The 20,538-nt window shown below is 40.3% G+C and overlaps 1 protein-coding gene across 3 annotated transcripts in view; it reads right to left on the reverse strand.

The window, feature by feature from the left end:
- Window positions 1-18,021, reverse strand: part of LOC308385445 (uncharacterized protein) — a 227,905-nt gene extending 209,884 nt beyond the window's left edge. The window contains exons 1-4 of one of the 3 annotated variants that reach the window (XM_080864330.1): window positions 17,989-18,021; window positions 15,148-15,253; window positions 13,783-14,211; window positions 12,583-13,454 (exon numbers count right to left, since the gene is read on the reverse strand). In XM_080864330.1, coding sequence (XP_080720456.1) covers window positions 12,885-13,454; window positions 13,783-14,211; window positions 15,148-15,165 — 1,017 coding nt within the window. In that variant the 5' untranslated portion in view covers window positions 15,166-15,253; window positions 17,989-18,021 and the 3' untranslated portion in view covers window positions 12,583-12,884. Of the gene's footprint in view, window positions 1-12,582; window positions 13,458-13,782; window positions 14,212-15,147; window positions 15,254-17,988 lie in introns of those variants that run through there. The other 2 variants (XM_080864329.1, XM_080864336.1) reach the window with 2 other exon arrangements.
- Window positions 18,022-20,538: the final 2,517 nt, after the last annotated feature.

Raw genomic sequence — 20,538 nt, forward strand, 5'->3', positions numbered from 1 at the left:
CTCTTATTGCTGTTACCAAGTTCCTGTGAAAAGCAGATTTTTCCCACTGCTGACTCAGCTGGATCAGGGAGAGTGACTGAGGTAGATATTGAACTGTCAGTGTTTTTATATAACATTAAAGTACCTGAGGGTATGGCACCAAGCACCATTGAGAATTCCCAAACACTGATGGGAAAATTATATAGTGTAAGGAATTCATTGTAAGTAAGTCGTACTCCCTCTTTATTAACCAGCTGAGCCACCAATAGGATCCCATTTTGGACCCAAGTTTCCAGGAAAAGTGATTTGTTTTGAAATAAAATATCTCTGTTGTTCCAGATGAGTTATATGTGTGGTGAGAAGTTGTGTTTATAAATAAGGGTCCACGCTAAGAGGACCTGCTTATGGTTTTTCCATATAAAATTAAAGAGCATGCGGTCGATGTCTTTACTAATTTTCACGACAGCGTGTACCAGTTCCCACGAATATCCAACAACCTCGCACAGCCATTGAAGTGGAGTGGACCAACATTCCACAGGCCACAATTGACAATCTGATAGACTCCATGCGACGATGTGTTGCACTGCATGAGGCAAATGGTGGTCACACCAGATACTGACCGGTTCTGGGTCCCCAGACCCCCAATAGCGCAAAAAACTGCACATTCCAGGGTGGCCTTTTGTTGTGGGCAGTCTGAGGTACACCTGTGCACTACTCATGATGTCAGATCAGCATCCTGATGTGGCACACCTGTGAGGTGGGATGGATTATCTCAATATAGCAGATGTGCCCACTACCACACATTTGGACTGATTTGTGACCACTGTTTGGGAGGGATGGTTATATTGTGTATCTGGAATGAATTTTAGGTCTCTACGTCCATCCCATGGGGAATGGGAGCAGTAACAAAGGTGTTGCGTTTATATTTTTGTTGAGTGTAGATCCAAAACCAGTCTAATGTTATTAGAAATGTGTCTGTTTCTCATAAAGCCTGATTGTGTCTCATCGATAATTGTATCCAAGACCTCTTTAATTCTGTTAGCAAGTACTAAAACCATAATCTCATAGTCATTATTGAGCAGACAGACGGGTCTCCAATTATCAATAAGAAGTAAGTCTTTGTTTGGCTTTGGAATAAGTGTTATGAGACCCTGAGTAAGAGTAGGAGGGAGGGTGTTATTCTCCATACTTTCTATGAAAACCTGCAGTAAGAACGGAGCCAGGAGATTAGAAAATGATGTATAAAACTCTGCAGTTAAACCATCTGTGCCAGGAGATTTGTTGGCCTTAAGTGCAGAAATAGAATTACAAACTTCCTCCACAGTCAGAGGGCTGTCACAGAGACTTCTATCTTCCACAACAATAGTTTTTAGGTTTTTAATATTATTGAGAAACAGTGTTGAGACATCCTCATTATAGTTTGAGTTGTACAGTTTAGTATAGAATTTGGCACAGAAATGTGAAATTTCTCTAGGATTGTCAGAGACAGTGCCATTAATATTTAGTTGATTTTGGATCTGTATTTTTCAAGCCTGAAAAAGCAGAATTTTGTTCTCCCTCCTCCAGCCACCTCTTCCTGGATCTTACAAAAGCACCCTCAGCCTTGCATCGACAAACTGTTGCATATGATTTTAAAATTGTCAATTAATATTTGCATTTAAAATTATGAAATGTGATTCATTAAACATGTTTGTGGTGGTTACAGTAAAATATATAACTTTTTCTACTCGGATTTTATGTTTTTGTCTGATTTTAGATCAATTGTGTCAGTACAGTATGTCAAAATGAGAACATGACTGTAAATTCAGACATGTGAGGTTGTGCTGAAAAGAATGATGCCAAACAAGGCAAAGTAAATCGTTTGTAAAGGTGAAATATGGAGGTAAAATCAAAAGTAGTTAAAAATGGCCAATTATCCCCTGGAGCCCAGAGGGTTAAACGTTTTTTTAAAGTAACGCTATAGTTACTTTTCAAGTAATTCATTACTTTCAGAATCTTGTAACTCAGTTACTAACTAAGTGACTTATTTGAAGAAGTATCTAGTAACTATAATTAATTACTTTTTCAAAATAACTTGCCAACACTGTTTATAAGGAAGTGAGTCATTCGCAGGATGTGTGGAGTGTTCTGATGGTGAGAGATAGCAAACCACAGATCGTTCTATTGAGAGATATGGAGCCAGAGAGGCAGAGGAGAGGTTCTGTCGTGTGGGAGTATTTTCAGTAGATTTTGGTCAGTTTTGGTTGGGTTTGCCAGTTTTGTGTTCTTGTTATTTGTTTTTTTGTGTTTATTTTATCTAAAAATGTAAAAACCTTAAATTGTCAAAACTCTGCTTTTCATAATATAAATATCATGATATAACTTTAGAAAGACTTCCATTTGACTCTTTACATTTAATGTAATAAAAAAATATTTTTAAAGTAATCTTAAATGTTATTCTACAAATGTGCAGCAACTTAATGTGTTTATTCTTTTTAGCTTATAGTCTGTGGAACCCAGGACGACCAGATACCTGCATCTCTACCAGTTTCTGTGCACTCCAGCCTTCTTTTTACAGCACAGTGTTAACTTTATGACCTTTCACAGCACCTCTGGAATCTGGATGGCCGACACCTGACAATCAGGATGAACCGTGTGTTTGGCTGATGTTTGTTTTTCTTTAAGAGTGTTTGTAAAGCACAGCACAGACAGACATGCGAATCGATCAAACTTTTCTACAAAACGTTATACCAGTCCGGGTCAGGAAGGGCGATATAGCACGGACCCGTCAGATGACTACGCCGGATGGAAACATAACCGGAATCGTCCCAGGGACTTTCCCTTTGACCTTCATCCTGCTCCATGATCAGCTGTTAAATGTTTCCTCAATGTTGCTGTAATGTAACAACAAAGTTAGTTTTTTTTTTTAAGATCAGACAGGGGTACAGTCCCAAAACATTCCTTACACATTCCCACAGTCACCGAATTAGCATCTGTGAGACAAATAAGCTTCAGGGACTGACTTGTTTTTAGAACTGACCTTTGACACTTGGATGTTGGCTTAATTTTTACCCAAAGAGAAGTTTGACCCTAACAAAAAAAACACGATACAAAATAAACTACCACAGCTATGCAGATGACACACAAATATATATCACAATGTCACCAGGAGACCGAGGCCCTGTACAGGCTCTTGGTAAATGCATTGAGGAAATCAATGACTGGTTGTGCCACAATTTTCTCCAGCTAAACAAAAACAAAACTGAGGTAATAGTCTTTGGCGCCAAAGAAAAACGATTACAGGTCACCAGAGAACTTCAATCTATACATCTAAAAACCACAAACCAGGCGAGAAATTTGGGTGTAGTGATGGATGCAGACCTAAACTTAGAAAAACACATTAAGACAATAACAAAATCAGCTTACTATCACCTCAAGAATATTTCTAGGATAAAAGATCTGATGTCTCAACAGGACCTGGAAAAACTAGTCCATGCATTCATCTTTAGTAGGCTTGATTACTGTAACAGCATCTTTACAGGTCTACCTAAAAAATCAGTCAGACAACTACAGCTCATTCAGAACTCTGCTGCTCGAGTCCTCACTAAGACCAAAAAAGTGGACCACATCAGTCCAGCTCTGAGGTCTTTACACTGGCTGCCTGTCCGTCAGAGGATAGACTTTAAAGTTCTGATGCTGGTCTATAAAGCTCTGAATGGTTTAGGACCAAAATACATCAGTGACCTCCTGACCCAGTATGAACCTTCCAGATCCCTCAGGTCATCTGGATCCGGTCTTTTATCAGTTCCTAGAATCAGAACCAGACACGGAGAAGCTGCATTCAGCTTTTATGCTCCTTATATCTGGAACAAACTCCCAGAAAGCCTCAGATCAGCTGAAACACTCAGTTTATTTAAATCCAGGTTGAAGACTCACCTGTTCTCAGCTGCATTTGAATAAAGCACCAAATCCACACTTTTAAGCTTAAATTTCAAAACTTACATTAACTACTGATTTTATCTACTGTTCTGATTTTATCTGTTTTAATTTTATATAGTGTTTTGTTTGTTTGTTAATTAGTTAAGCTTAAATTTCAAAACTTACATTAACTACTGATTTTATCTACTGTTCTGATTTTATCTGTTTTAATTTTACATACTGTTTTGTTTGTTTGTTTGTTAAGTGGGTTAGAGCTCTGGGTAGCTCCCCAGCTGGGTCTAGAGAGTATTTTAAATTCAGGGAAATTTAAATTCAGGGAATTTAAAATAGAAAGTAGCTCGTCCACAGAAGGACTGGTAGCTCCCCTTACGATAAGGGTTCAGATCGCGCGAACAGGTGTGAAATGTGTGTGTTTAGTTAGTTAGTTTGTTTGCTTGTTTTAATCAATTTTAAATCATGCTTTTTATTTGTTTTTGTTTCTAATGTCTCTGTAAAGCACTTTGAATCACCTTGTTGTTGAATTGTGCTATACAAATAAATTTGCCTTGCCTTGCAGTATCACCATTTTCCCAAGCTGGAGACAGTTACCTTTTCACACACTGTCCTTGGCTGAACAGTGACACAGCCTTAATATACCTTATTTATTTTATTAAAATATTTTCGTGTGAATTATTTGCTTTATATTCATTTTATACATGCTGGGCATGGTCATCATGCCAACTGTGTTTCATTGTTAATATCACTTTACAGGTTGTTATCCTTGCTATTATTTATTTCAAATACTCTAAAGATAATTTCTACTGTAATTTTCCCTTTGTTCATCTTTATTTCGTACTTTTTATATTTATATCTACTCAGTGGGGTCTGTTTTCAACCCTTTTAAACTACTTCAAACTACTGTGATCTCTAGTTTTCACTTAATAAGGGATTATTATGTTCTTCCTGATATGGGTGGTGCTGCAGATGCGGCTGCAGGAGTGAGTGATGGTTTACTAAAAGGATTGTGGAGACTGCACAGTGTCTCGTCTTCTGGTTTTACTAAACTGGCAGTTGAGTTCTGTTCTTCTGACTGTTTATATTTTGTTTTCTTAAATTTCTCAATTTACAGACAGTGTTTTGTCCGGCGCCTGGACTTTTCTTTTCTCACCACTGCTCATCAGCAGGAGTGAGTTTTAATTTCACTTGCTTGATTACCCATCTTATTTATGTATTTACTTATTTTTGTTTATTAAGTAATATATACACGATACAGCTGCTATCACCTTCGCTGGTATTAGAAATGAGAGTGGTTGCTCACACGCCCTTCTACTTTCGGACTAGTTCCGAAAGCGGTGTGAACTTTACGAGACGGAACTCGACCGTTCTCTCAACTCACCAGCACGTCAGTGAATAGCAGTAAAAGAAAAACACAGTAGGAGCAGCTCAGTCTCTTATTGGACCGTGAAAAGTCAGCTTGCTCCGTTAATTAAAACAACACACACACATTCACATTCACACCTATTCGCGCGACCGGAACCCTTATCATAAGGGGAGCCCCTTCTGTGGACGAGCTACTTACTCCCTAGACCCAGTCTAGACCCACCCAGGGGAGCTACCCAGAGCTCCAAAACTACCAGTCGACGAGCTTCCAAAGCTACCAGTCGACGAGCTACTTCCGCTATTTTAAATTCCCTGAATTTAAAATACGCTTTTACGCAAGATTGTGTCAGTGTGTCTGTATCTACCTGGTCAGTGTCGCCGGATCTGGTCCACCTCGATCGGGCCCCACCGCCGTGGGTCGCTTTCTAAGACGTTGGCCAAGACCCGAATTTAACGCTCTTGGACTTTTATCACACACCTGGTGTGTGAGCTGTCGACAGTCATGCAACGTGGACTAGTCACGGAGATGGGACACGATGGAGGTGCTCCGGCTCCGAAGGACCAAGAAATGTTGGGAGAAAACTCTGCAAAAGACCCAGGAGAAATAAAGACACAATGAGACAAAGTTACTTTCTTTATCAAACGTGTACACGGGTGAGCTGCGAAGAACAACTCACACCATGGACAGTGGCTTGGCATATTTTATAGGCACAGAGCACAGAGACAGTGAGAACAGGATAAGAAAATAATAAACAGATAAAATAAAACAACTCCATATATGGTGCTGGTCTCGTCAGCAGAGAGCTGGGAGAGATAAAACAATCTAAAACAATACGTCCCAGAAACAAGATGTCTTTGCTGGGAAAGTCTAAAAAGATAATTCTAAACTAATCTAACCACAGACAAAGGGCATCTTTGTACATTTAAAAGAAGGTAAAGAAACATAGAATCATTTTTCCTCTAACAATGTTCTTCATTATTAAACATTTGCACATAAATAAGTGACATAATATTCAGTAAGGCAAGGCAAGTTTATTTATATAGCACAATTCAACAACAAGGTCATTCAAAGTGCTTTACAGAGACATTAAAAAACAAAAATAAAAAGCATGATTTAAAATGGATTAAAAAGAATTTAAGCTTAAAAGTGTGGATTTGGTGCTTTATTCAAATGTAGCTGAGAACAGGTGAGTCTTCAACCTGGATTTAAATAAACTGAGTGTTTCAGCTGATCTGAGGCTTTCTGGGAGTTTGTTCCAGATATATGGAGCATAAAAGCTGAATGCAGCTTCTCCGTGTCTGGTTCCGACAGATCCAGGTGACCTGAGGGATCTGGAAAGTTCATACTGGGTCAGGAGGTCACTGATGTATCTTGGTCCTAAACCATTCAGAGCTTTATAGACCAGCATCAGAACTTCAAAGTCTATCCTCTGACGGACAGGCAGCCAGAGTAAAGACCTCAGAGCTGGACTGGTGTGGTCCACTTTTTTGGTCTTAGTGAGGACTCGAGCAGCAGAGTTCTGAATGAGCTGCAGTTGTCTGACTGATTTTTTTAGGTAGACCTGTAAAGATGCTGTTACAGTAATCAAGCCTACTAAAAATGAATGCAAGGACTAGTTTTTCCAGGTCCTGTTGAGACATCATAACAGTACTTACTTTTAAACGTTTACACTTTGGCCGCTCCGCTTCCACCGTTTTTTTCGGCAAAATTATCCACATCCACCGCCGCGCTATGCAATCTGGGATATGTTGGGCCACGAAGTCTACACCGACACATCTTTAAAATTCAGGGAAATGAAGGACACATTTGAGGGCCGCATTTCGAGCAGCCTTCGAATTGGGACAGCCTTTGTCGCGTTGCTGTGACGTAATCGGCCTTAAAACGCGGCCTTTAAGGCTGCAGACCCTGAATTGGGATACAGACCAGGAGTGACATGTTTAGCCACATGTTCTCCTTAAGTTGCTGGCTGTCTGAGTGGTGTCCAAGAAACGATGTGGGCTTCATAGATAATTGGCAAATCTTCTGGAGGAAACCTGGTCTTGTTAGGAGAGACGGCATCCATCCCACTTTGGATGGAGCAGCTCTCCTTTCTAGAAATATGGACACATTTATTAAACCCCCTAAAATATGACTATCCAGAGCTGGGACCAGGAAGCAGAGTTGCAGTCTTACACGCCTCTCTGCAGCTTCTCTCCTCCTGAAACGACAGCTTCAACACATAATCTGTTATTAGACTATTAAATATTTCACTTTAATGTTGCAACTACCCAGTCACTTCTGTCTTTAAACAAAATAATATTTTCCAGTTACAGAAATCATGAAATCCAAACTAAAGTGTTACTGTTGCTATATGCATTTACTATAAATAATCGATGATGGTGCTGACATGAAGGAAGAGAAAGTTACAGGTTGCATCCTTTGAGTTTGTCTCTGTGCCTTTGGGCGATTTTTATGACAGATGTTTCTGTTCAATTCTTAAATCAACTTTTCAAAACACAAACACTATTTTAAAGCTTTTAAAGAGTAAAATATTAATGATAATTATAATAACAGTAATAAAAACAAAAGCTCTCAGATCCATCAAACCAAGCAGCAGAGAGAACAACAAGTGAAGATAAAACTTTAACCTTGTAGACTTCATTATGTTCCAGCTGCTCTACAGACGCTGTGACCTCGAACTTAAGCAGGTCGTAAAGTATGTGCAGCTCAATAACTTCATAATTACACCCTGTGTAATTATGAAGTTATGAATTATGAAGAGCAAAGATATCTTCTAAATCAGCGTAGCACATGTGCAGCTGCTGGGATTCACTTAAGCATTCGGCTCGTCGCTGTTGCAGGTTTTTCTCTCGCTGTTCTGGCTCACAGCGCTGCAAGCACAAAAATAAATATCCCCAAAGGTGTGAAAGGGAGCTAATTAGTAAGAGTATTGTTACTCTCCCCAGGAGTAGTCCAGCAGTAGAAATCAGTCCAATAACAAGGTGTGTAACATCTAGCAGGGTGACAGAAAAACCCAGGGTAACTTCTAAGGACCTCAACGTCTCTCTCACATTGCGTTTTTTAAACATGTTTCCATTTGTCACTTCAGTCTTTACTCTGAAATACAGGAAGAGAAATCATGGCTGAAACAACTTCTCATGAAACCAGGGGTGTGGTCCAACAGTCAGTTTTGGTGAGGAACAGGGGCGTCACTAGGTTTTAAGGACAGGGGGGGCTTAACCCCCAAGAGATGTACACGACATGAACGAACGTAGTGAATGAGCACAAAATTTCACAAACAGAAAACAAAGACTGAGAAATTGTTTTCCTACTTTTTTGGACAGATTAAACATCCTAGGCCACCAATAGATCTATTGTTTTATTTCAGTCTGCTTTATAATACAGTACAACAAAAAAACAGAGGAAATGTGTTTGCCGCATCAATAACAAGAAAAAAAACTGAAAATAAAAAAGTACATTTTTCTGGCTGCAATCACCAGTTACTTGGTGGGTGGAAGCATCAAAGAATGACGTCTGTTTTTAAGAGTGGCAAATCGGTCAATCACTCTGTTGTGACTCAGATGCTGAATCGTGTCTTTTTCAATAGACATGACTGCAAGACTGTGAAGTCTTTTCTGACCCATTGTTTGACGCAGCCAGGAGTGCAGCCGACGCAGTGCACTAAAGGACCGTTCGCACGAGCAGCTGCTGACAGGCACTGTTAGGGCAACTTGGATGGTTGCCTTCAGAGAGGGAAACATGTCTGAATCAAGGAGGTTGTACACAGACAACATATTTTTGGGTGGACATCCAGCCTCTGTTTTCCGGGTAAGAAAGTTTCTGGCCACCAGAACCTCCTCTTTTTTCAGGTCAAGTCTGTAGTGCTTTGCAAGTTCATTCAAGTGTGGTTCACTCAAGAAGTTCTCAGATTCAGGACTACATGCCTGGACACCTTTTAGCAGCCCTGCATCTACACTGCAAAATCTTTGATCAAGCTCGCCAACCATCCGATCCACACAAGGGAAAAGTAACTCTCTTTTCAATGTGTCTGAGTTGTTCAATTCAGTGCGTGAACCCACAGTTGCCTCCAGGACAAAATCCTCCATTTTCCTCTGTTTGTGCCTTGTCTTGGCACCTGGTTCAGGGATACTGTGGGTGTTACACAGGGCCTTGGTTTTCTCATACAGCTCTGTAGCAAATGCATCTGAGTGTTTTCCCTTAATTGTGTCACACACAGCTTGTTTGCAGATAAACGCTTCTGCCAGGTCTAAAGTCTCTTTCTGCAGGAATTTGTGGAGTCCTTCGGTTACAGACAGAATCGACTGAAACATCAGTAGTGCATAGACTGCTGAGAACTTGTAGAGCTTTGCTCTGAGACCAACAGCTATGGGGGATCCAATTGCAGATAGGCACTCCAAAATGGCAGGCAATGTCTCAAGAACTGCACTGATTGATCGCAACTGACATGCCCAGCGAGTGTTTGAAAGTTGCACAAGCTCAGTTTTTGTCAATCCAAGCTTTGCCTGAGTCTCCATGAACTTATGATGATTGACTAGGGAGGTGCTGAAGAAAGAATACACACACTCCAACAAGCTGAAAAGCTCCACAGCCTCTGGGACAGCCTTGCAAGTATTGCACAAAACCAGGTTGAGTTGATGAGCATAACAATGCACATAGATAGCCTCAGGATGGAGCCTTCTAAAATGTGCTTGTACACCTCCAATCATGTCATTCTGGGATGTTGGTGAGATATACTGTGCATTTGATGGGGGATTATGTTTTTGAAGAAAAGCATCAAACTCCTTCAAAAGCTCCATGCACGCAAGAAAATTCCCTCTGTTTGGGCTGTCTTCACCTTCATCATGGCCACGAAAAGGGAGTCCCTGTCTCCCTAACATAGAGGTGACTGCAACAATTCGTCTGAGATACTCTCTTCTTTCGACTATCTCACTCACATTTGCAGTTGCTATCACCTGTGCAACGTTTCCCTGTTTGCTAGTTCCCTGGTAGCTTTTCCATGTAACAACACTGTCCTTATGTGTTTGTGCCATCTCATGCTTGCCAAAGATGACTAAAGCTTTCTTCCAGTTCTTGCAACCGTTACTGACCAAACTATCATGTTTGATGTTTTTGCCAAACACTCTACATGGGAAGCAGAAAGCTGCATTCTGGTTGACTGAATATTCTAACCAGTTGTGCTTTTCAAACCAGCTGTGGTTAAATGCCCGCTTCTGTGTACCAAAAGTATCAGCTGGATAGCTCTTCAGCTTCACCTGTCTGGGCCCTGTGTCTTTGTCACCTAAATCAAACCCTGTAGTAGAATGAGTTGCTGCAGCTGCTTCATCATTTTCCCTCTCTTGGCCTGTTTGCTCTCCTCTCTCTGTAATAACTTGATCTTCCTCTGCCTCTCGATCCATTTGCTGCAGCTCCTCTGTCTCTCCTTGCTCTCTCTGACTTGAACTTGCCTGTTGACCTTTTTCTCCCTCAGCCTCCCCTTCTGCCTCACCCTTCAAGATACATTAAAACATACTGAATTGTAATGTAAATTGCTAATATCATGACTTCTGTTGCTTCCAAATATTTTGAAGTTACAAACATTATATTTTGAGCACGCATGTGACTAAAATGGTTGCAATTTAAAGCCCTGAAAAATATTACTAAATTACTTGAATTGAAGTAATATTAAAATAGAACTCTCAAAAATATGTGAGTCAGGCTAATTTGACTTATATATATCTCTCTCTCTTTGCTCTCTCCACTTTCTAACCTTGACTCTCCTAAATAAAAGCTCAAGTTAAACAGGTCTTATATGTTGTACCGTGACTGAAATGTTTCATATTTCATATCCATATTGAGTCCCATAAAATTCTAATCAGACTGTCTGCATCACAAATGACTCCATCCTTTGACTCACCTCTCCAGCAGACGTCTCTCCCCTCTGCCTCTCTGTGCTCCTCTGCCCTGACTCCTACAGGTTAATGGGGATGGAGTGATTATTATTATTTCCACTGATGATAACCATACCACAGCTCGATTTTTCAGAGCTAAAACGAGTGACAGAAATTAACATTATGCTAAGAATTTAACTTAGTGCGCTAGCCAGGTTTTTATTTATCAAAATGGGGAGCACCTGGTTCATTATTTACATGGGACTCTCTGCTGTTAGCTGGAGCTAACTAATTGTTACTACCAGCCAGTGATGAAGACTTACTTTCTTGAAAAACTTGCGTATATCCATGATTTCTTGCCGTTTGCCACATGTACGCTAGTGTGTCCGCAGGTGTATACGAGCGGAGTGTAAAGTAGCAGTGAAAACGAGGACTGGATTTTCAGTCATGTGGATGTCCCCTGTGAACAACTGGAAGGGATTGGATAACGAAGCACTGACGCTACCTTAACAATGTAAAGCGAAAGGGACCAACCGAGTTATGATCATATTTGTGTGAATAGCGACAGGTTTATATTATTATTTCTTTAGACTCATATTCCTGCATCTTTATATTGAATTTGTCTGCAAGTTCTGTAAAAAAACAAAAATCGAATAAGTTTAAAAAAAAAAACAAAAAAACCCCGCCAAATTATTTAGGGGGGCTTAAGACTATTTTAGGGAGGCTTCAGCACCCCTAAAATAGGCCTAACGACGCCACTGGTGAGGAAGGTTCCTAACTGAGAGAAGTGACCCAGAAGTATCTGTGTAGCAGCCACAATGAATCGAGATCATGAGCTTTATTAACTGATCCAAGTCTCTTCTTTCATCTTCTGTATTATTCAGTTTGCATTGGTAATGCCCATTATTGTAATGCTTTTTTACGATAAGCAAAACTTTATTTTACTTTGGGTTAGCTGGGATAAGTGATGGATGGAGGGAATTTTACTTCAGCCACAGAAATCCTAAACAGGAAGGAGGAGCAGAGTTACAGTGGATCACTATCCAGCAGGGAAACAAGATTTATTTCAATTTCTTGGCAAAGAGTGAGATTTACGCAGTGGGCAAATTAGAGAGATGACACCATCAGATCCCGAGCCCTCCATGTGTTAATCAAGACACTGCTGCTGTGTTACATCCACAAATAATGAATAAATTAGGAGCTAAAGCTAAAAGGACAGTTTATTTGTACCATCTTCATGTCAACACATTCAAGAACATCACAGATGAAAGAAACATTAAAAACTTCCACACTACACAAAGCTAGAAAAATAGTTTCTTCCTATATGTAGAAAAAACAGAAACATCGAACACCTCCAAGACTCTCTTTGAAAGAACTAAAAACCTTTATTCTCATGGTCCAATCATGAGTGAACTCCCCGATGAAGCCTTGTGTGCTAAAACATGTCAGAGTTTAAAGGTTAAACATGAGTTTCCAAAACGTTTTGCTGGAGAACAATGAACTATTTGACTGAGTTTCAATTATTTACAGACGAGCAAAACCAGGACAGAGAAAAAAGGACAAAACTGACTCAGTAAAACGACAGAAAATAAGATCCCATGTAAATCTGTATTATGTAGAAGTTCAGCCCAGCAACCAGTTCAGTTCAACACAAGTTTAAATGATTCTATCTGAACTCTGTGGAGCCTGATCACAAGCTTTTTGAGTCTGACACTGAAACCAGAGGATCTTTCTGTCTCTTCAGATTCACTGTGATCCAGTTATGGGAGTGATTTCAGCCCTGAGTGATCACGCTGATGTTTGCACAGAGCAGACAATGAGGTGAATGTTTGGGCACATTGGTAACAGTGAAACAGTTTATTAGTAACGTGGGATCGTTTGTGTTCGGAGTATGAACTGAGATTCCTGAAGCTCTTGTCACACTGGTCACAGCTGTAGTTTCCTTCCATGTGTGTACGTTCATGCTTGTTACGATGACCTGATTGTGAGAAGCTTTTGTCACAGTGTCTGCACTTGTATGGTTTCTCTCCTGTGTGGACTCGTTTGTGTTTTTTAAGTTGACCTGCAGTGATGAAGGATGACCCACACTGATCACAGAGGTGCTTTTTAACCCCACTGTGAATCAGTTCATGTTGTTTTAAGTGATGCGATGTGGTGAAGCTTCTCCCACATTCTTTGCAGTATTTCAGTTTGTCTCCAGTGTGTCTACGTTGATGTCTTTTTAAGCTCCTTTCATGGCTGAAAGTTTTTCCACAGAGGTCACAACGAAAGTCTTTCCCACCACCACGGTGATGACAGGGTTGAGAACTGGATCCATCTGTGTCGCTCTGCTTCTAAACAAAGACACAAAGACAGTGTAAGTCAGTCCTTCAACACTTTTATCCTGAACGTCGCCTGAAATAAAGAGCATCTCTGCAGACGTCCAATTACATTTGACTGTTTCAGTTAACACACTCAGTTTACTGGGCTGCAATAACTACAATACTACCACCATAATACTACAGTAATACTAAAATCATAACTGACATGAAAATCTGAATAATCACTCAGAGCTGCTTTTCCATGCAGTAGAATTGCTAACATGCTAACACAGTTTAATGAGCAGAGTTGTTCCAAACAGTCAGGCTAAAATGACAAGATAACAATATAAATACATACCTCACAGTAACTGCACTTGTAGAGTCTCTTTCTGGTGTGGATCTGTTGGTGTGTATTTCGGTGCCCTCCCTGGCTGAAAGTTTTTCCACAGATGTCACAGCTGTATGCCTTAATTCCAGAGTGGGTAACTAGATGCTTCTGTAAGCTGCTACTGTGAGTAAAAGCTCTGCCACACTGATCACAGCTGTACGCTTTAACTCCACTGTGGATGAGTTGGTGTTGTTTTAGGGATTCCTTCCAGGAAAAAGACTTTCCACACAAGTCACAGCTGAACGGTCTCTCTCCAGTGTGGATGACCTGATGCTGTTTTAGATTAGCCTTCAAAGTAAAATCCTTCCCACACTCGTCACAGGTGTATGTTTTCTCTCCCTTTCTTCTGTGAGGTTTGTCGGCCTCCTGAGAGCGCTGACTTCTCGCTCCATGTTGGTCCTGCAGTGACAGAGATACAAACAGAGGCAGTGAGTGAAATGCAGTTGTGGAACAAACTCAACCTTCAAACTCCCTCCATTAACACTAGTTTTAAACCTGAAGGTGGAGTGTGGCACCAAACACCTTAAAGGTCTCTTATCCCCACCTGCTGGTAGTTCTAACACATTACATCCAACCTGCTGTTAAAAATAATTCATGACTGTTCAAACACTAAAATCATGCCCATCCCTCCTGATCGTACACACACACACACACACACACACACACTTTTTCTAGATTTATACATAACCATTCAGTGATAATAAATCCTATGTTTGTCTTATTAGCTGCTGACAAAATGATTGAACAATACTGGGTTTTTTTTACATTAAGAAAAAGGCACCAAACATCAAACCTATTTAAGCCTAAACAGTAACAACATGAAAGTAGAGCAGGGCGATATGACCAAAAATATTTATCACGATATACATTTGAAAATTTGTGATAACAATATAACTGACGATGTAATTGACGCGAGACAAAATACTTTACAACTCCACAACTTTATTAGTGCAAAACACCCATCAATATATTTTCACTTAAACAAGCAGCTGTTTTTTATGTGCATTAAAGTTATATAAAAATTTAACAGTGCAAATGCAAATTGCTTGCTGACAGTTTAACCAAAAGGATTTTCCAGAGGAAATTGGCCGACATTTGCTCCAAGGCATTTGTATTTGCACTGTTAAATTTTTATATAACTTTAATGCACATAAAAAACAGCTGCTTGTTTAAGTGAAAATACATTGATGGGGTTTTTTTGCACTGATAAAGTCGTGGAGTTGTAAAGTATTTTGTCTAGTGTCAATTATATCGTCAGCTATATTGTTATCGCAAATTTTCAAATGTATATCGTGATAAATATTTTTGGTCATATCGCCCTGCTCTGTCTGTCACCTTCTGTGTTGAGCTCATTGTTTCCTCTGTAGTGGCTGAGCTGAGTCCAAGTAGCTGAAAATGTTCCTCTGCTGCTCCGTCAGACTCTTCTCCTCCTGCTGATCAGCTGGGACACAAAACAGATCTTTGTTAGGCTCCACACTGCACTGAAGAGTCAAAGTGTTTCATATGTTCAACAAATTTTTGCTTCCCGAGGTGTGCAAACAGACACAAAAGGTTTGAGCACCGATACCAAATTTAGCAGTATGCAGACCAGTAGCAGGAGAGACTGAGGCCTGTTATTAGAATCAAATGCCCAGTGGGCCGACACACCGATTTGCAGCGTTAAGACAAAGACAGCTGTGTTTTATCCTGGAATACATTTATTTTACATTTTCTTGAAATGTTTTTCATTATAGCACTTTTACCTCCAACTAGGGGTGCAACGATACACAAAATTCACAGTTCAGTTCTGTTCGATACTTTGGTGTCACGGTTCGATACTTTTTCGATACAAAAAAAAAAAAAAAAGTTCATGCCTTTTTAATTAGTCATTTATTAACATTATAAATATATATTTTAACTCAAAAGTACAGTTTTTAAATTTAATGTTGATGAAACAACAAAAATAAATAAATAAATAAATAAATCTGATTGAGGAATCACTCATCTTTGGAAAAGAGAGTTTATTACAGAGAAATGGCTCTTTCCAAAATAAAAGCTATTCTATACGCTTCTTCTGGGCTATACTCTCAGCAGCATATTAAACATATCAGGTCCCCATAAGGAGAATCATGTGCTAACGGCTGCCTAAATGACTCTGGTAACGTTTGTGGCATGTGTGCTTGTTGTTTTTGTCTGCTTCCACTTGTCTTTGCACTAGGATGATGTCGGCATAAATGTGTAGTCATATTCATTGTGTTCCCACTAGTGCTGTCAGCGTTAAACTCGTTAAAATGACGTTAACGCCATAACGCTGCAAATCTCCCTTAACGAGTTACCATGGATCGTGTGCGTGGGGCTGGACGGCATCAACATGTTAACGAGCTAACTGCGATAACGCACTAGTTCCCACCAATTGAGCATTGCGTGGCACATCGGACATACTGTTTTACTTTTGTCCATGACGCGCTTACCATCAGGGTCATGCTTCACATGAACATCACGATAGTTTCAAACGCCAGATCTGAATGAAGGTGGGGGAGGTTCAATTTCGGGTAGCGTTGAGGCAGTTGCCATATTGCAACGAGCTTGGCTTCTGTCTTGCTAGCTTGCGCTGCGCTCAGTGGATCTGCACTCGACAGTGCAGCCTAGGCGGGGTAGTCGAACACAGATCTACTGAGCGCTCAACACAGACAGCATCGTTGGAAGAAAAGTTGATAAAACAAATAAAAGATTTTGTATTGTTCGATACATATGCATACCGAACCGAAAGCACTTTATCGAACGTATTTGTTTGTTTTGTTTTTTTAAAAACACACTCCCTTCACCTCTTCTACATTCTTATGTTTCTCCCAGAGCAGATCTGAGGGGCAGCCCCTCAGTCATACACATATACTTTTAATCTCACCCTTAAGGGGTGGTCCCCAGGAGTTTCACAGCATGGTTTAGAACAGTGGTTCTCAAACTGTGGTACACATACCACTAGTAGTACTTAGTCTCTCTCTGGTGGTACACGGAAAACCTCAATTTTTTTTTTAAAGACTAAACAATATGTAATTGTGGAGGTATGCAAAGATGACACAAGCGTTCCTGGGGCTCTTCTGGGAGAGAGGGTGGACCAGAAAACGTCTCCCCCGAGCATGAGTCCTCTATAAAGAGCAGCTTATTGCCAGTGGTTGCGGCCACTCCTGCAAGTGAGTAGTAACCCTTTGCAGCCAGCAACAGTGAATTGGTGAAGCCAGCTGTCGGAGGAAGACTTGAGTGAAGAGGAATCCGCCTTCATCTGTCTCTAGCAAGGACAGTGTGCTCTACATGAGCTCAAGAGCAATACCGTCACCCAGACCCGAGAGAGAGGGGTTTCTCGGTCCGAGGGAGTAGCGCCGTAGACGTGGACAAAATTGTTGGTACCCTTCAGTCAATGAAAGAAGAACTGACCAGGGTGTCACTGCAGTTTGTCACACTGCGCACGCGCAAACACAAATGTCAGCGAAAAAGACGGCACAGCACATGTGTGATCTGGACACAAGCGATGGGAGCACAACTTGTAGAACTTTGGAAAGCTCATCCGAGCCTTTTCGATGTGGCCTCACAAAATTATCACGACCACAACAACCGTGAAAATAGTTGGATCTACACTGCTGCTCAATGTTTTTCATTAGCAATTTAGCAAAGTTGATGGTGGTGGTGTGTCTGTGTGAGTGAAAGACAGAGGGATAGCGAGCGACAGAATTTCCGTTATAACCTTCATTTTATGGACGCACAGTGTGAGCACTCAGGTCGCATCAGAGCATCGGGCCGTATAGTGTGAGACCCTGCACCGTGACCTATGAACTTCTAACCCCTGCGAGTCAACGTACAGTTTGAGTAGGAGCTGAATCGCGCGACTGAAAAAAATCGCAGTGTCTGCCCAGCATTAGCCCACGTATACTACGCGATGCACGACGAAGGCCAAAATCGGGCCGATCGCCAAAACGGTCGCACGACTCAAAAATCGGCTCAAAATGGGCCAAAAATCGCACAGTGTAAGCCCAGCATAAGCCCAGCATTACACACACCCAGCTGTGGTTTCCTGTTTTGCTACACTCTGGAGAGCCTCGCCTTTAACGGTCTTCTCTCACAGAGAGCAACAGAAAGCGTCCTTCAGAAAACTTCGATAAACTCAAGATTGACTGAACAGTTCAAAGTTACCTTGACACTTACCTTTAGATGTGAGAGGTAGTGATGTGTCGAAGCGTGTCGAGTAATCTCGGGGGAATTTTTATGAAGCGCGTATCGAGGCTCGCTTTGATTACGTATGCAGTGACGTTCAAGGCCTCGTGGGCAGTCCGTACCACGTGACTGATTCAGGAACTGGCTCGCCGGTTCGCGCCAGATTCGAAATAAAATGGGCAGCAAAACACAGCTGATTCCCTCATCACACTGTGTTGTGGAATTGGATTACCTACGTGCTACACAGTTACTTGAGCATTTCTTCTTCGATGGAACCAGCAAGGAAGAGATTTTTTTTCTCTTCTAATAAAGTATGCACACAGTAATAAATATCACAACTGATAAGTACCATAATATAAATAAACAACACTACAGATTCTATAATGTCTTTTAGTTTATTAAAAAGTGGAGCGCCACAAGTTTGTGTCATTATCCAGATGTACATAAGCATGATTACACAGTTACTAGGGGTGGGTTTTGATTATCGATTAAAATCGATTCTAGCTTGGATAACGTGATATTGATTCATTAAAATCCTGAATCGATTTTTAATATAAATTTATTTTGCCCCAAACGCCAGAATCTCAGGTTAAACTTCACTAAATTTCAACAACCACCAAACAGCTAAAACAGTAAATGACAGCAGATACACGTAGGCTATTATGCACAAAGACGTAAACACAAAGCGCGGACCCGCCGACACATCAGAATCAGTGAGATGTGGCCTTTCTCACCCGACAGCACGGACACGGTTAGGGCCGAAATCCGACAGCTCGCTGGTTCTGATCTGTCGGCGGGCCTTGTGTTTTACGCCCTTTTTGCGCTGATTCTGAAGCTGTAGGTTTTTACCTCTCCAAACAATATTGACTGAACCAGCAGCAAAAGAAGATCCAAACTACGCTTCACATAAACATAGCCATGAATTCCCTCTGACTTTTGCTATTTTGCTTCCACCACGATAAAATCACACTTCATGCACAGCTCGTGGTCTCTCTCTGTACTCCAAGAACAGTTTCCCGTCTAAAAATCTGTTTTCTGCATTATTCACTTGCTTGTTATGCACAAGTCTACACAGCAAATTCAAAAGTGTTAAATGTTTTGGTGTTAATAGTCTTCTTGCAAAAGTAGAGTTAATTTTACTCTAAGCAGAGTCACATTCTTTTAATGTAACTCTGAGGTGTAAAATGATAGTAGTTAAAATCGAGTGTTAAAAATGAGTGTTTCTATGTCAAATCTGGAGGTGTTACAATGGAAACATTAACTCTTGACCTCTTAACTCTGAACTCCTAGAGGGGCTATGACACCAACAGAGTAAATTCACAGACTCCGCCCCCAGCACGGCTTCAATCGAAGCTGAAGTGAAGCCGTTTCAGAACATTTTGCTCTACATATTCGAGTTGTTTGCCATGCTTGGTAAATCATTTTTTCAAAGATTGTTTCAATTATTATTATGAGCTTTTACTTCTGTGGCTCTTTGGAGTTGAGACAAAGCTGTGTGAAAGGCATTAGCCATGTTGCTCGGTGATAGCATAATATTCTGTTTTAGCTAGCTGAAAGGTATTGTTTGCGGGCAAATACCACAGCCTTGAAAAAAAGCTTGCATGTGAATTTTCAGTCAAACTTTTGGTCAAATACACCTAAAACAATGTCTAGAATGTGAAATGTTGGTATAATGGTGCTACTTGAAGCCTGAAAACGATCGCCCATTAAAAAAAAAAACGAGCAAACAGCAGTACCAGACGTCCTGACTGGATTCTACATTAGCATAGATCCCTCCAGAGTTTTGTGCACACGGTTTGGGTAAAAATGAAAAAGGTTGTGGTTTTACATTTAGTTCAGTATTACCTGCTGCCTGTGTCTTTGTCTTTTGGGAAAATACTTTACACAAGTAATGGCTCAAAGAGGATTCCTTTTCTTTCTTTTTTTTTACTGTGCTGCAATTGTTTACTGGATTATTTGTGCCGTTAATTAGTGTCAACTAATTTTTATTCAATCTCCGCACAGGATATGCTTGTGAAGATGGAATATGAGGGAGAGCAGAAGTGCGTTGAAGTTCCACAAAGGGATGAATGAAGGACATGCATATTGTATTGAAGAAATAAGTGATGAGAATGCTGTTATTTGCATTTACCATGTCAGACCTTTTGATAAACAAAATTCTAATGAAAGTGAGAACATGTATACTGTTACATCTTTCAGAAAATGTTTTGATATTGTGGTGCACAGTTCAGAATAAATGTTTTTCAAAAACCATTGCATCTTTTTAGTAAATGTTTATTTCCAAAAGAAATTTCTAGAAGTTCAGAACAGTAAAATTCCTGCTTTTTAGAATGAATTAGAAGATAACTCTTACGTAGTTAAACTAAAATACTCTTTGAGAGTTAATATATAAACTCTTAACACCCAGTGTTAAATTATCAACTCCAGACAGATTTGGTGTTTAACACTAAATCAGAGTTAACGTACCAACTCTCCAAAAAGAGTTAAATTAACACTCTCTGGTGTGGACCCATATAGACACTTTAATAGTGTTGAAATCAA

The sequence above is a fragment of the Rhamphochromis sp. 'chilingali' genome, assembly GCF_963969265.1.
Source record: "Rhamphochromis sp. 'chilingali' genome assembly, chromosome: 18".
Lineage (NCBI taxonomy): Eukaryota > Metazoa > Chordata > Actinopteri > Cichliformes > Cichlidae > Rhamphochromis > Rhamphochromis sp. 'chilingali'.